This window comes from Triticum aestivum, chromosome 5B (assembly GCF_018294505.1).
Source record: "Triticum aestivum cultivar Chinese Spring chromosome 5B, IWGSC CS RefSeq v2.1, whole genome shotgun sequence".
NCBI lineage: Eukaryota > Viridiplantae > Streptophyta > Magnoliopsida > Poales > Poaceae > Triticum > Triticum aestivum.
In genome coordinates, this window is record NC_057807.1 from 476,697,805 (window position 1) to 476,712,618 (window position 14,814).

At 48.1% G+C, this 14,814-nt stretch overlaps 1 protein-coding gene and 1 long non-coding RNA gene across 2 annotated transcripts; both read right to left on the reverse strand.

Annotated features, from left to right (window-relative positions):
* Window positions 1-10,342: 10,342 nt before the first annotated feature.
* Window positions 10,343-11,559, reverse strand: LOC123112594 (uncharacterized). Its single transcript, XR_006455596.1, has 2 exons — window positions 11,218-11,559; window positions 10,343-11,004 (listed from the first exon to the last, which is right to left on the reverse strand). It is a non-coding gene; the product is annotated as an uncharacterized lncRNA (long non-coding RNA).
* Window positions 11,560-13,661: 2,102 nt separating this feature from the next.
* Window positions 13,662-14,266, reverse strand: LOC123112595 (indole-3-acetic acid-induced protein ARG7-like). The gene has a single exon (XM_044533624.1). The coding sequence runs from the start codon at window positions 14,221-14,223 to the stop codon at window positions 13,831-13,833; it is 393 nt and encodes a 130-aa protein (XP_044389559.1). The 5' UTR covers window positions 14,224-14,266; the 3' UTR covers window positions 13,662-13,830.
* Between the last annotated feature and the right edge of the window lie 548 nt (window positions 14,267-14,814).

Below are 14,814 nucleotides of genomic sequence, written 5' to 3' on the forward strand. Positions count from 1 at the left end.
TTGGTTTTCCGATTCACTGGATCGGTTTTGATCGCCCACCGCCGCCGTCGACCCCGAGCGCCTCTACTCCGACCCCGGCACGACCCGTCGGCCACGCGCGCCGAGGCGGCCCATCAGGGCCAATCGTCGTCCGCGCGTCGGTCCGCCCGTCGCCCTGCGCCGGCCGTCACCGCCCTGCTCCGACCGGGACTCCTGCATCACCCCGACCCGGCGGCCTCACGCCATGCGGCGGCCAATCATAGCCGCCCCGCCGCCTGCCGCCGCCGGCTTCATCTCGGACTCCGCCGCCGGCTTCATCTCGGACTCCGCCGCCACCACGCCTCCATCGAGCGGTGTCCCCGACCTCGCGCGTGATCGGCTTGATGACCCGCTCGCCGTCACAATCCGCCTCATCTACGCCGCGCGACCGACCTGGCCCGTCGGTTACGCGCACCTCCGCAGGTCCCGTGAAGATTGTCCCGAGTTCAGCGCGCCCCTCCACCGATCGAGCAATGGGCTGCCGCTGCGTCACCCCGTCGGGCCGCAGCGCCGCCGCCCCGTGGTTCTCCTCCCGGCTGCACCGACCCGCGTCACCGCTGCGTCGCCCCTTCGGGCCGTAGTGCCGCGGCCCGCGATCTACCGCCGCCCCGAGGCCGTCCGCTCCAGGCGGTCCTCGTGGATGCACCGACCCTCGCGCCGCCGCTGCGTCGCCCCGTCGGGCCGTAGCAAGCGTGGCACGCGGTCCACGCCGCCGTCTCGAGGCCGTCCACGCGGTTGCACCACCCCGCGCTTCGCCGCTGTGCCGCCCCTTCGGGCTGTAGGACCGCGGCCCGCGGTCCCTGCAACCGTCCCGAGGTCTTTCGTCGTCACCCCGACCTGCCCGCTGCCACTGCGTCGCCCCTTCGGGCCGTAGCGCCGCGACCCGCGGTCCACCGCCGTTCCCGCGCGTCGACCTCCTGTGACATGCGCCGCACCACCTCCTTTGGCGCGGGAACGCCACCGTCCGCGCCGGTCTTCGTCGCACTGTTAGGGTTCTCGCCTACTTCGAGCACCGCCGCCGCACTCCTAACCTAGCCGCCGCCGCCGCCGTCAGGCCGCCGCTGCCGCTCTTCTTCGGCCGCCGCCGCCGCTACCCCCGTAGCCGCCGCCGCCGCCCGTCCACCCCGTTCGTCTTCATCCAGCACCAGCTCGTCGCCAGCGTCGCCGTCATCTACCCCGACCTACTCCGACAACCGCGGGCGACATTGGCCCCGCGCCAATTGGCGCCGCAACCGTCGTATAGTCCTTCTCTGCTGGCCTCTCCGACTTCTTCGACATGGCGTACAGCTTGTGCAGGTCCCAGTCTATGCATGCCCGGTGCTGGCAACACCGCCGCGTGCCTTCGTCTACGACGTGTCCCCAGGCCTGGCAAGCCTGGCGCGGCGCTTCGTCAACTTCGTCTTCGTCCGTCTACGCATGCCCGGTGCTGGCAACACCGGTGTGTGCCTTCGTCCATGATGTGTCCCCGGGCTTGGCAAACCCGCTGCAACGCGTCGTCAACAACATCATCTTCCTGGCGCACCACTACTTCGACACCACTGCGCCCACGACTAACTCGGCGCCTCCTTGCGTCCGCGGTTCCACGGCGACTTCCTCGACACCGGCTACCCCGACTCGACATCGACCACGGCATTCTTCGCACGGCTACCTCAACCACGGCTCCACCACCCACGCTCTCGGCTACCTCGACAAACGGCACAAAGGGCTATCGCCTTGCTTGAGCAACCTCGTCGGTTGCCACTCCAACCACGACTCCGCGATGCGTCGACCGTTACGACTGTGGGGGGGTGTCCGTCGGCTTGCCTTCGGATTCTTCTCCAGTCTCACCGTTTGCGTCGCTACCGTTGTGACTGCGGGGGGATGTTGAGTAATGTGATTGTATTAGGAAACATAGGTTAGACTAGGAAATATTTCGGCTTGCCTTGTACTCCAAGTAGATCATGTACTCCTATATATATGCCCATGAGGCTCAAGCAATACAACGAACAACTATTCCACCAATCCCTCTTTCCCTTCTAACTGAGACATTCAGGGGGCGAATGTCTTGTTGACACATCAGTTGACATGAAAATTAGCCCCATGCATATCGTACCTTTGTGTTATCTTCCCTTGTGCGAGTGTCCATAAATTAGGGTTCGAAACTGATAAAAACCGAACCTCGACGGCGAGATCCGATCCGTTGTTGCGGCCCGACCTTTCACGACACTCCACCACCACCAGCAGTAACCTCTCGCCCGCGCACGCGATGTACACGAAGTAGAGGGTTTGAACCTTGCGGCCCAGCACGAGAAAACCAATCTCGACGACGGTACTCACGCGCAAAACAATTTCCACGAAGAGAAATCGCAACACAGAGGTTTTCTAAAGCTACCTCCAAAACTTAGGGATTTTTAGACAGCTTCCCCCAAAACTCGATACGGGTATTACCCTAAAAACACATCGTGTTTATTATCAAAATATAACCTGACCCCCTTTACAATGACGCACGCCTAGGCTTTATAGAATAGCCAACTTAGAACACACACATAATTAAAACCTTTCCAAAAGATACACGCACACATACTTCTTTTAATCTGGACTCTATCTAGATTTAGATTTAGACTACTAATTAATCTAAGGACCGGCAAGCCTGGCGGGCCCCATCCAATCTCCTTCAAACATTTAAATACCCGTGTGAGAAACTTCCTGATGACCATCTCTTCTGGTGGCCGTGATCGTTCAAAGAAGTACAAGCAAATCATATGTTTCCTTCTAATTTGTTTCACCTGGCTAAAAACATAATCGTGCATGCATCTTGGGGTACATGCATCCCCGGCTATTACGGTGTGGTTCGGCTGCCTCGTTTGATCTCTCTCAAACCTCTTGATGCATGGATGTTGAAACGTGGTGCTGTTGGACTCCATCTTATTTGTCTCCGTACACCATGCAACGTGCGTCACAGGAACCAATGCTTCTATTCCTTTTTCGTATTTCTCATCAGAACTTATATGTGGTGGCACACACACATCAATAGATTCATCATGTTGGCTGCTTGGCATATATGTTTCATGCATGGACATATCATCAGCGGCGAGCGGAATAATATATATCATGGTATTTAAATTACTCGCGGTCATATCATCCCTAATGTTAGTCCCTTCGATTGCTTGCAATATAGTATCAGTCATTATTTATGAAAATCATCCTTTTATCTGATCAGTCAGTCGATGAAACAACTATGGCAGGTTGCTATATATCTCACTGAACAAGTGTTCATTTGTTTGGAGTAGGGGTAGCCATGAGCAGGGGCGACGAGAAAGGCGATCCCCCACCTACCAGCAGTAATGGCGCCGCGGCCGCCATTACTGTCACCTCGTTCCTATCTCCCCCCGATCCTCAACCCCCACCCCCACATCCCCGAGAGAGTCCTACATCCCACACCCCCACGGCCAGATCTATCGATCCTGATGGTCGGAGGAGTGCGACGCGGGGCGCGGGCACGGCGGCTGCGACCCGCGCGGGTGGCAGCACCGTCTCAGCCCCCGCCGGCGGTGGTGATGCTCCCGGAGGTCGATGCGTCGGCTCCGGAAGCGATTGCGGAGATGCGTCGGGTGGTGGAAGCGAGATTCCCACTCCGCTCCAGGTGGCCCGAGATTTTCATGCAGATCCTGCATCGTGCAACATTCGAAGAGAGAGCTCGCTTTGCGGGCGACGACGGCGGGATGGACTACGAGTTCATCTTCTGGGCGATTCAGGAGGCGGAGTCGGCGGATCCGAGGCAGGCGGCGCGATGGGCGCGTTTCAAATCGAGCTCCCCTTCAAGGCTCAACATCCGCCCCCCGCCGGTGCTGCAGCTGTCGCGCTTGCCGCCGGAGGAGCTGCCGCTGGGGACCGTGCTCCCCCGGATTCCGTGAAGATTCAACAGCCTGGCGCATGGGCTCTGCAGGGTGCCCCCGCCGTGCTAGGGCGTAGGAGGATCAAGGGTTCTAACCTTGAACCTCCGCCATGGCTAGGTGACCGCGGGGAGAAACCCCAACCTAAGGTACATAGAAATTGACCCAATCCTTCCTCTGAATCTGTTATTATTCGATCTGCTAGTCAGTCAATTGAGGGTTCCTAGATTTTTCTGGAGAAAGGGATTCGTGGTAGTCATGAATCTGATACGGTTAGAGGGGTTACCCCGTTGATTACTCATTGTGAAATCTCATCTTCGACATGTTCGTCGCGTTCTGTGGTTGAGACTCCATTTCCGTTGATTAGTTCTATCTCTGACGAACTCGCTTGTGCGAGGAGAGCGGGACGAAGTTCAAATCAGTTGACTGCTACGGCCGAACCAACACCCGCCCCGTCGCCGTTGATCATGGGATGTGTGGTTGCGGGGAAGGCGGGGTTTTGTGAGACGTTTTTGGGACAGGCTGACGGCTTTGGAGAGGAGGTGGCGAATTTTTTTGGCCAACTCTGGGTCATCCCCTCCCCGTCCCATAGCCGCCGCCTACATAAGCCTAGGCCTCTCCCTCCAAACCCTAGGTATGTTATCCCCAAATTGTTTTGGGTGAGGAAAGATCTATTTCAATCAAGAAACTTCTCGGTCCAGGATTTCTTCCCGATCTCGTCTATTGGTCCATTTGACCCTGTCCCTACCATCTTCAAGATCTCCACTGAAAATCCTAGGTTTCCTAGATCATTCGCTGAAGTTGTTAAGAAAGGGATGGAAAACCGTGGCCAGATGCCACAAAGGAATCGTCGGCCACCTCCAGGGAAGAAGCCCAACCCCCAGGAGGGGAAATCTGCTCCCGCGGCTTCGATCGCTGCGGGGAAGCTGGGTCAACAGGGGGCGACCAAATCCAATCAGGTGATCCAAGCCCAGGTCGTTCCCCCGGTTGCCGATGCCCCACCCCCTGTTCCTCCACCGCCAGTAATTCAGCCTCTAGATCCTAAGTACAAGGAGATGATATGCTTTAATTGTAGCTGGCCTGGCCATTATGTGGGGAACTGTGTGGAGTCAAAAAAGTGTTTTATCTGTGCTGGGAACCATAATGTCAACAACTGTGCTGCTTGGGATAAACCTCAGCCCGATGCCACTTATTTTGGTAGTGCTGCTTCTGGGTTAGGGTTCTATCACATTGAGGTTCCTGTTGCTGCTGAATCTAGTTGGCTTAATTACAAAAACTATGTTGTTCTTAAGGTGGTTAAGGGAGAGGTCTCTGCCTCTGAACTACTGACCCAGTTAAATGGAATCTTCTGCAAGAATAAGGAATGGCCATGGCAAATCAGAGAGTTGGAAAGTAAGAAATTTTTGCTGAGGTTTCCACCTTGGAAAAATGTGGATGACCTGATTGAGTTCCCTTCTTTTGAATTGCCTGTTGCTGGAGTGTCAGTTAAGATCTGTGAATGGGAAGGTATGTTGGATGAATTTGGGGCCCTGACTGAAGCTTGGGTACAGATTGAAGGTATTCCACCCAAATGGTGTGCATGGAAGGTGTTTGCCCAGATTGCTGCTTGCTTTGGCATCCTTGTGGATGTGGATTGGAATGGCATTTTCAAAAGCTTCTATGAAAAAGTTCGAGTTAAAATTGCCTGTAGAGACCCCAGAAAAATTCCCTTTGAGAGACTGGTGGAGATGAAAAAGAAACTTTACTTACTGTTTTTTACAGTGGAAGGTTTTGAGCAGATTGATGAGAACAATGATGGAGATGATGATGACCCAGAGCTGGATAATCTAGAAGGAAATGAAGAAAATAAAAATAAAGATCCTGAAGAAAAAGAGGGTATGGAAGAGGATGAGGAGGAGGCAATTGATGAATTAGATAAGGCCAATTTCCCTTCCAAGACCAACAACCAAACCAGTTTGAACAAAAAAATATCTCAGGGGGCTGCTTCTGCAGTTGAAAAACTTCCAATTAGCACAGGCAATGACATGCAAGTTCTGATGTCAGAGAGCTATGAGAACTTAACACCAGTGAAGATATGTGAAGAAGGGAGTGATCCAAGTTTGGGATCTGGAAAATCTAATGTGCTGTCAGTCCATCTAGACTATTGTTCTGAACAACTGAGTAAATTTGAGATGGAAGAATCTGAGGGGGAAGAAGATAATGTCAATATGGATATGGAATGTTTACCAGAAGATCTAACTCTGGCATTGACCTTTGTTAAGAGATCCCTACTTGATTCCCTGGAAAAGGCAGACATTGTGGTCAAGAAAAAAATCAACAACAAGAACTCACCTACATGGGGCCTAGTGCTTGCTGTCAAACCAAAAACCAGAAACCATGGAGATGTAAAGATTATGGATAAAGCAGCTGCTTACATGAAGAAGAAGAATTTGGAGGTTCCAACTACTTTCAAAGGTAAATCATTTGCTAACTTAGACCCTAATGAACTTGCTTCATATTCTTCTAGGGTGGACTTGTGCATTGGTAACAATGAGGAAGAGAGGAATGATATCATTCTTGATATTATTAACAATGAGAAACTTAGATGTTTGCAATTTGCTGATGACAATCCGGAGATTGTTCTCCCTGACAATTTAGACCTGATAGAAACGAATGACTATTTTTCTGACTCTGAACAAAAAGACTCACCAAATGCTGATTCAGTTGGCACTGATGTTTCAGCTGTGGTCTGTCCTACTTTGAACACCAAGAAAAAGCCTTGTGGCTTATCCCATCCTTTTAAATTTAAATGATAGGTGCCTTCTGGAATATTCGTGGTCTTGGAGAACCTGGTAAAATTCAGTGCCTTGCAGACTTTATCTGCAATAACCAAGTAGATTTTCTCTGTTTTTCAGAGACTAAGAAAGAGGTCATTAATGATCACGTCCTCAACAATATTTCTGGTAGGAATGCATTTGATTGGCATTATTTACCTGCAGTAAACACAGCTGGTGGGATCCTTGTGGGTCTTAAAAGTGATCTATTCGAAGTGATTGGTTTTATTAATAAGAAGTTCTGCATCATTACCACCTTGAAAAATAAATCGAACGGTTTTATTTGGCAACTTGTTGCTGTTTATGGTACTTCTTACAATGAGCTTAAACTTGAATTCTTTGCCGAATTGCATGATGTCATGGATGGGCTCGAATACCCAGTTTTACTGGGAGGGGACTTTAACCTTGTCAGATCCACTGCTGACAAGAATAATGGTGTTGTTAACAACCAATTTACTTACCTCTTCAATGACTGGATTAACAAATGGGGTCTTTTGGAAATCAACGTAGCCAATAGGAAATTTACCTGGAGTAATAATCAAGACAATCCCATTTTTGCAACCATAGATAGAGTTTTTGTTTCTCTAAACTGGGATACACATTTTCCTTTGTCAGTTGTTATTGCTTTGCCCCGTGTGGATAGCGATCACACCCCGTTGATCCTGGACACCGGGGCTCGGAGGGTAACCTCCCCGAAGATTTTTCGATTTGAAAAATGGTGGTTTGACCACCCTGATTTTAAGAAAATGGTGGCTGATACGTGGAATACCCCTATCCCTGGTAAAACAGCCATAGACATCTGGATGAATAAGAGTAAGCTTTTTAGGAAGAAAGCCAAGGGCTGAAGCATTAACGTTGAAGCAGATATTAGGAAGAGGAAAGGGGAGCTTTTGCTCGAATTCAACATCTTGGACGTTTTCGCCGAGAGGAATCAGATTGATGACGGTGATAAAACTAGAATGGAAGAGATTAAGAAGGAACTTGCCCTGATCTGGAGCAAGGAGGAAACTGCCTTATGGCAGCGGTCCAGAGATCGTAGGATTTTGGATGGGGACAAAAACAATGCATATTTTCATGCTATGGCTAACCATAGACACAGAAAAAAAACATTTGTCTGAACTGATTGGCGATAATGGTCCTGTGTATACCACCCAGGATATGTTGGAGGTTGCTACCTCCTATTACAAAAACCTGTTCTGCTTTGAGAACAAACACAATATCTGTCTTGGTCCTTCCTTTTGGGAGGAGGATGAATTAGTTACACAGGAAGAAAATGATCAATTACAAAAAAGTTTTTCTGAGGAGGAAATTAAAGAGGCAATTTTTGGCTCGTACGCCCATGGGGCTCCTGGCCCTGATGGGCTATCCTTCTTATTCTACCAGTCGTTTTGGGATGTTATCAAAAAAGATTTTATGGCCCTGGTCAGAGATTTTGAGGAAGGGAAATTAGATTTATAGCGTTTGAACTTTGTCCTAATTGTCCTAATTCCTAAAGAATCAGATGCCAGGGAGATGAAGAAGTTTCGCCCTATTAGTCTGAGTAACTGCGGTATAAAAATCTTCTCTAAAGCTATGACGAATCGGGTCTCCCCTGTGGGACGTAGGTTGATTTCCTCTAACCAAACTGCTTTTATTAAAGGGAGATATATTTTAGAGAGCGTGGTTATGTCCCATGAAGTAATCCGTGAGATCAAAAAATTAGGCTCGCACGGTCTGGTTCTAAAATTGGATTATGAGAAGGCGTATGATAGGGTCAGCTGGGATTTCTTGTTTGATATGCTCCAATCGAGAGGTTTCGGCCCCAAGTGGATTTCTTGGATTAAGAGCACGCTTATCAATAGCACTTTCAGTGTGAGGATTAATGACACTACTGGCCCATACCTTGTAGGGGGTAAAGGTCTCAAACAGGGGGATCCACACTCACCTCTGCTTTTTAATCTTGTTGCTGATGTTTTTACAAAGATGCTCAAGAAAGCTGCTTCTCAAAATTTGATTTCTGGGCTTTTGCCCTATGTAATCCCAGGAGGTGTGATTAGTCTGCAATATGCAGATGACGCCATACTCTTCCTGGAAAGATCCACTCAGAAAGCTAGAAATTTTAAGTGGCTTCTGTCATGCTTTGAAAACCTATCTGGTATGAAAATTAACTTTCATAAGAGTGATCTTATGACTATAAATATAGATGACACAATTGCTAATGAATTTTCTCAAATCTTTTGCTGTAAAAAACTAGAAATTTTAAGTGGCTTCTGTCATGCTTTGAAAACCTATCTGGTATGAAAATTAACTTTCATAAGAGTGATCTTATGACTATAAATATAGATGACACAATTGCTAATGAATTTTCTCAAATCTTTTGCTGTAAAAAAGGTTCTTTCCCTATTAAGTATTTGGGAGTGCCTTTGCACTAGGACAAATTGAAAAAAGAAAACCTCCAACCTGTTATTGACAGGATCATTAAAGGGATTTCTGACTGGCTGGGGAGATATCTTACTTACAAAGGAAAAATTATACTGCTTTGTGCTTGCATTATCAGCATTCCTGCCTACCTAATGTCTGTGATCAAATTCCCTAAATGGGCTATTAATGCCATTAATTCTCAAATGGCTCATTTCTTCTGGGGGGATATGGGTGAGCAACATAAGTACCACTTGGCTAAATGGGGTTTGATTACCAGGAAAAAGGAATTTGGAGGTTTAGGGATTCCCAATATCAGAGAATATAATATGGCTCTATTGGCTTCTTAGGGTAAAAGATTTTTTACCAACCCTGAATCTGATTGGGCTAAACTTCTTCTCTACAAATATAGAGTTAACTAGCAGGTAGTGCGCGGCGGCACGCCACGCCACATGAATTGGTAAGCTATTTGTTATTTTTGTAATTTTTGATAAGTCATCGCAAGATTTGATTTGTTGCAAAGTAGTCCATACAAGGAAAGGGTAGCCTCGCCTATCCCTCAAGAAAAATGACCATGTTGAATGGCAAGCATTCTGCATGGCTTGCTTGGTGGATTTTTTTAGTGCTTTTCATGTTAACACTGATCTGCAATACTACATAGATGAATAGTCAATTAGCCTGTCCCAAAAAGCGAAAGAAACTATGTAGGTTGGTTTGCCGCAGAGGAAACATTAAACAGTTGATTGATATAAATAGTTAGAACCTCAAACTATGATCATGTTTCATTAATTTTTATATTTCCAACATTTTTGCACTGAAGCAGACACAACACTATTTTACAACGCTTTTTATTCTTTATCTTCGAAAAGGCAGACGTTTGTGAATCTGAATCTGAAAAATAAATTGGGTATTGTTTACATTGTCGTTGCCATTGCAATTGTCTTCTGCTACGCAGCAAGAAAGTAGCCTCTTGCCCTTTCAATTTATGGTATTGATGTCCTGTGGTTTTTTTTATCTCTCACCAATCCACCAATGGTCACACACATCCACTACTGCCCATAGCTGCTGGGAAAACCAAACCTGAGAAATGTAATTTCCTGATGAAGAGAACAGACTCAAGTGCACCTGAATGCATTACTTATGTAGTCAGGGTTTGGTTGATACAAATTATGAATACATTGGTTGGTACATAAGTACATATAATGGTTCAGTAATGTGGGGATAGGGTAAAAGACAATACCATCTCGCAATAATTTGGTTGATTGGTCTCCCATGATGGTAAAATATTCAGAAACCATGAATTATTGGTTCACACTTCACAGAAAGCCTGATCTCTCCATGATAAATGTAAACTTCTCCCAAGAAAACGTGATTTGAGAGCACATCAAAAGATATACATATACGTTGTGCAGAACCAAATTTTGTTTCTAGAAAACTAAAACCATGAGTGACAAATTGGAAAACTCACTGTAGCTAAGAAAATGACCAGGAATTTGATTTCCCCTTATAGGCATTAACACAAACAACTACCGAGCATGAAAAAAGAAGGAAGTACAATCACGAACCAAAGAAGCACATCAGGAAAAGAGGGAAATCAGAGAGAAGAGGCAGACTTGCGTCTCACGGGCTGGCGAGAAGAAGGTGGACTGCCGGAGCTTTGCCCGCTCAAACTGCATGATGTGCGCGCACGCGCAACAGCTCCAGGTTAACACAACCTCATAGTGGAGCCACGGGGCGTGTCGATCCCATGGCCGGCGGCGACTACAGGGTAGCAGCTGGCCGCAGCACTCTGAGGCGTTGTCGTCCCTCCAATCGCGCCGTCCTGGTCTTGTCTTCATGGCCGAGCGCGCATCCTCGTTAGGTGTCACGTTGCCGCTAGCTAGTATACGCACATCAGAGGGGCACTAAAGAAATCAGGAAGATTTATCAATTGGATAACACCATCCAGTGTAAGACTATCACCTAGCTAGTACACACACATCTAGCCCACACACCACAGGCAACATCACATAAGCCGTGCAAGCACGTGACGAATCAACAACCCGAGCAAGCAGGAAGCAAGGGGTAGGAGGACTCACGACCAAAAGAGTGAGAAGACACAGCCGTTGTCCGCTCACCGTCATGCAGTTCATGTCGAGGCGGATCGACAGGAAGATTCAGCGACTCCTTGCGAGGGCTTGCGTGCTGACCGACCCCAGATGATGGGACGTGGACAACGCGGCGGCTGCGACCTCGAGGCAAGGACGGGGCGGGCATGCCGCTGCAGCCCAAGTTCCACATCCGACAGAAATAGCCTCCGCACTCCTGCATGCCCCATCACCCCCTGTGACCTAGCACAGGTGAAGGAGAGGGGAGGTGGCCGGGGATGGGATTGCGGCGGAAGGAGACGGCGGGGTGCAGCGTTGTTTGTGAGAGAGGAGGTGGCCGGGGACGGGATTGCGGCGGAAGGAGACGGCGGGGTGCAGCTTTGTTTGTTCACAAAAAAGGGTAGCATCAACTATATATAGGAAGAGGCAGTCAGATCTTTTTCCCTAGAGAGACAACCTGATCGATCTAGAAGATACGGCAAAAGCGGCAACCGCCTAACAAGAAGCATCGTGGCTAGCGTAGAAGGAACAAGAAGCGAACAGATGAGACCAGAAAGCTCAGTCAAAGCGGCGAGACGACCAGAACATGCAAAACTATTCACGAGTAAAAAAAGCCCACGCGGGAATAGCCCCTCAGTCACACGCGTCAAATTGACAAGGCCGGTAAAAAAAATCCAAAAACCCCAGAAAAAAGGAAGCCTTACAGGCCTAGTATTCTAGTTATTCTCCAAATCTCCTCTGGGCTAAAAGTGAAGGGGGCTCTACCTTTTAAAAGAGCATTACTTGGGCTCTGGCTGCTGCTAAAACTTTCTATAGATGGAAGTTGGGTGATGGTAAACTCATTAGTTTTTGGCATAATGTGTGGGTGGGGGAGTGTTCCCTTAAAGTGCAATTTTGGGACTTGTTCAAAATCTGTAATCAAGTGGATTGTACTGTAGCTCAAGTGTGGGTTGGTGATGAGTTGAAGCTAACATTTAGGAGATGTGTTGACGGATCTGGGATAATTCTGTGGAACCAGCTTGTCTGTTTGGTTAAACAATACCCTCTACTAGATGATCTGGACACCCCCATTTGGGGGCTAGAAACTAGTGGGGCCTTTTCAGTTAAATCTTTTTACAAACAGATCAACTTTGGGGGTGTGATTCCTAGTGTTAGTACTAATATGTGGAAAATCCCTTGTCCACAGAACATTCATATTTTCTTGTGGCTTTGTATTCACAACAAGGTTCTGATAATCTGGCTAAAAGAAGGGAAGTGGATGATCCTTCCTGTCTGTTCTGTTCTGAACCTGAAACGGTTCAACATCTGATGTTTGATTGTGTGGTGGCCCAACATGTTTGGGGTTCTGTTGCAGATTTCTTCAAAATTGAAAACATATCTTGTTTTGATGAAGTTGTGACCTTCTAGCATATGCATAAAATTAAAGCTGTTCTGAACATGGTAACATCTGCTACCTTATGGAGCTTGTGGAGACTAAGGAATGAATTTTGTTTTCAGGGGCGCAAGTGGAGGAATGTGAATTGCATTCTTGCAAAACTAAGCTGCTTTTTGCACCAGTGGAAAGTTCTCTGCGACGATGGGTAGGCAGGCCTACTACAACGATGCATCTTGCTGCTGGACAAGCAACGTGGGGAACTCCTCCGGATCGCCTGGAGATGAGGCTTGGGGAGACCAACTGAAATCAGGGACATCGGAGGGGGAGGTTCTACTTTTGTTGTCCTGTGTTTGTGTTGGTTCCCCTCCGTTCAACTTAGCCAAAAACTTCCGTTGTTTGCTCCTGAACTTGGTTCTTAGTCTTTTCTAGCTGTTTTTGCTTTTTACTTTGAGCTTGATGCTCTGGATGATCGTCGTCCTGGTCGTGTAATCTCTGAACTGGTTCCGTGCTCTGCTTCAATAAAATGGGGCAGGGGGGGTGTGACCCCCTTTCGTTCAAAAAAAAAGTGTTCATTTGTTCTTTGCATTTCTTTAAGCCACACGACTATAACCGAGTTTCCCCTTTTTGGTCCTAGTCCGCTGTTAGTTTTTGTTGATATTAGATCAGTTAATTAATTGACGCCAAACTCATTGATGTGCCATGTGTCTAGTCGGCAAACAAGTTTCTATTCATGCTTTGAGATTTAAAAATTGGACATAACGAGTTGTCGAGTGGAGGCTCTGTGATACTTGCATAACAGATGAACTTCTGAAAGATAGTATGGTTTATTAATGTTAGCATAGTTCCGTCTAAATCACTTTTTTTCTGAGAAACATAGTACGGAGACGCTCCAGCTTGCAATCAGTGTGAGATGAATTGAAGTGTGTGATTCTATTGTGGAATTATGGCAGTATGTCATACATAGTCATAACAAAACTTACAAATTCCATTGTGTATCTGACTATCTGTATAACACTTTCACCGGCAGTTACTACAACTTAGGATGAGAACACACACTAACATCTAACAGTGCCTTCCCACAAAAGTAGAAAAAAGAGTATAAGAAAGAAAAATATCTAATATTGCCTAGTATACCGTGATGTTGTTTACCATACTTGGAATTGCTAAAGTTGCTTCCAAATATGTACATGATAGTCTGAAAACATGAGCTCAACAGAAACTCAGAGCTCATCAACTCGCCATCATCCTATCCAATACAAATGGACATGCTACGACCGGCCAATGATGGCAGGCTGGCCGGTGCTGAGCAGCCGGTAGGAGTTCCCCCTGGCGAGGCCATGCCTCCTCCCGGCCGTCATCCGCTTCTCCTCCTCGATCTTCTCCAGCACCTTGGTAAAGGCCTCGGTGTTGCAGGGCAGCTCGAGGGGCCCCGCGTCAGCGTACCCAAACGCCTCCTCGGCCTCCTCAAGCAGTGCCCGGAACAGCGGGTGGTTCAAGCACTCCGTCCGCACTACGAACCGCTGCTTGCCCGCACCGACGTACACCGAGAAGCAGCCCTCCGCCGGCTTGTTGTTCCTCGCCGTCGTGCTCAGGCACCGGTCCAGCGTCTTGGTGATCAGCCCGGCCTTCCTTGCTGCCGACCCCTTCTCAGCCATGCCCATGGTGCACAAAACCTCGCAGGCTATTGCTAGTTGCAAATTTGCAAAGAAGGTGTAGCAAGCTTGGAATTGGGAGGCGGGGATGCAAGGTATATATATATATAGGCGGGTCAAGCAGGATGTGGTCACTCGATCGAAAGGCCGTATTTGAAATCTGAAGCTGGTGAGATCGACCCAAAGGCTTTCTTTTTTCGCGAATACATAAGACTTTGCTCACCATTCCGTTCAAAAAAGAAATGGAATTAGTTGGACAATTATTGCACATATAGAATCAATCCTTGCACCTTAGTCGTTGAATCTTTGGAAGGATACAGCCTGTTGCTTTAGCAGCATTTGCGTTATAATACGCTTTCATGATACACGCGTACAGGGGTAATCATGCTTAATGATATGTTAATCAGAGATTCAGAGTACGATTTGGCTGCCTCGGAAGGTTAAGCTAGGGGAGGAGCTAGCCAGCTGCGACTGTGGATTGTGGAAGCGTGTGTGACATCATTCCATCATGGTCGACTTGGAGGTAGCTAGGAGCTGGAGGAGGGAGGGGGCCAATGGCGTGGCGTCATGGCAAATAATGCATTTGATTTAGCCGCGGAT

What these genes read in the sequence shown, in the direction of transcription:
- LOC123112595 (XM_044533624.1), bottom strand. Translation starts at nt 14,223, where the DNA reads ATGGGCATGGCTGAGAAGGGGTCGGCAGCAAGGAAGGCCGGGCTGATC.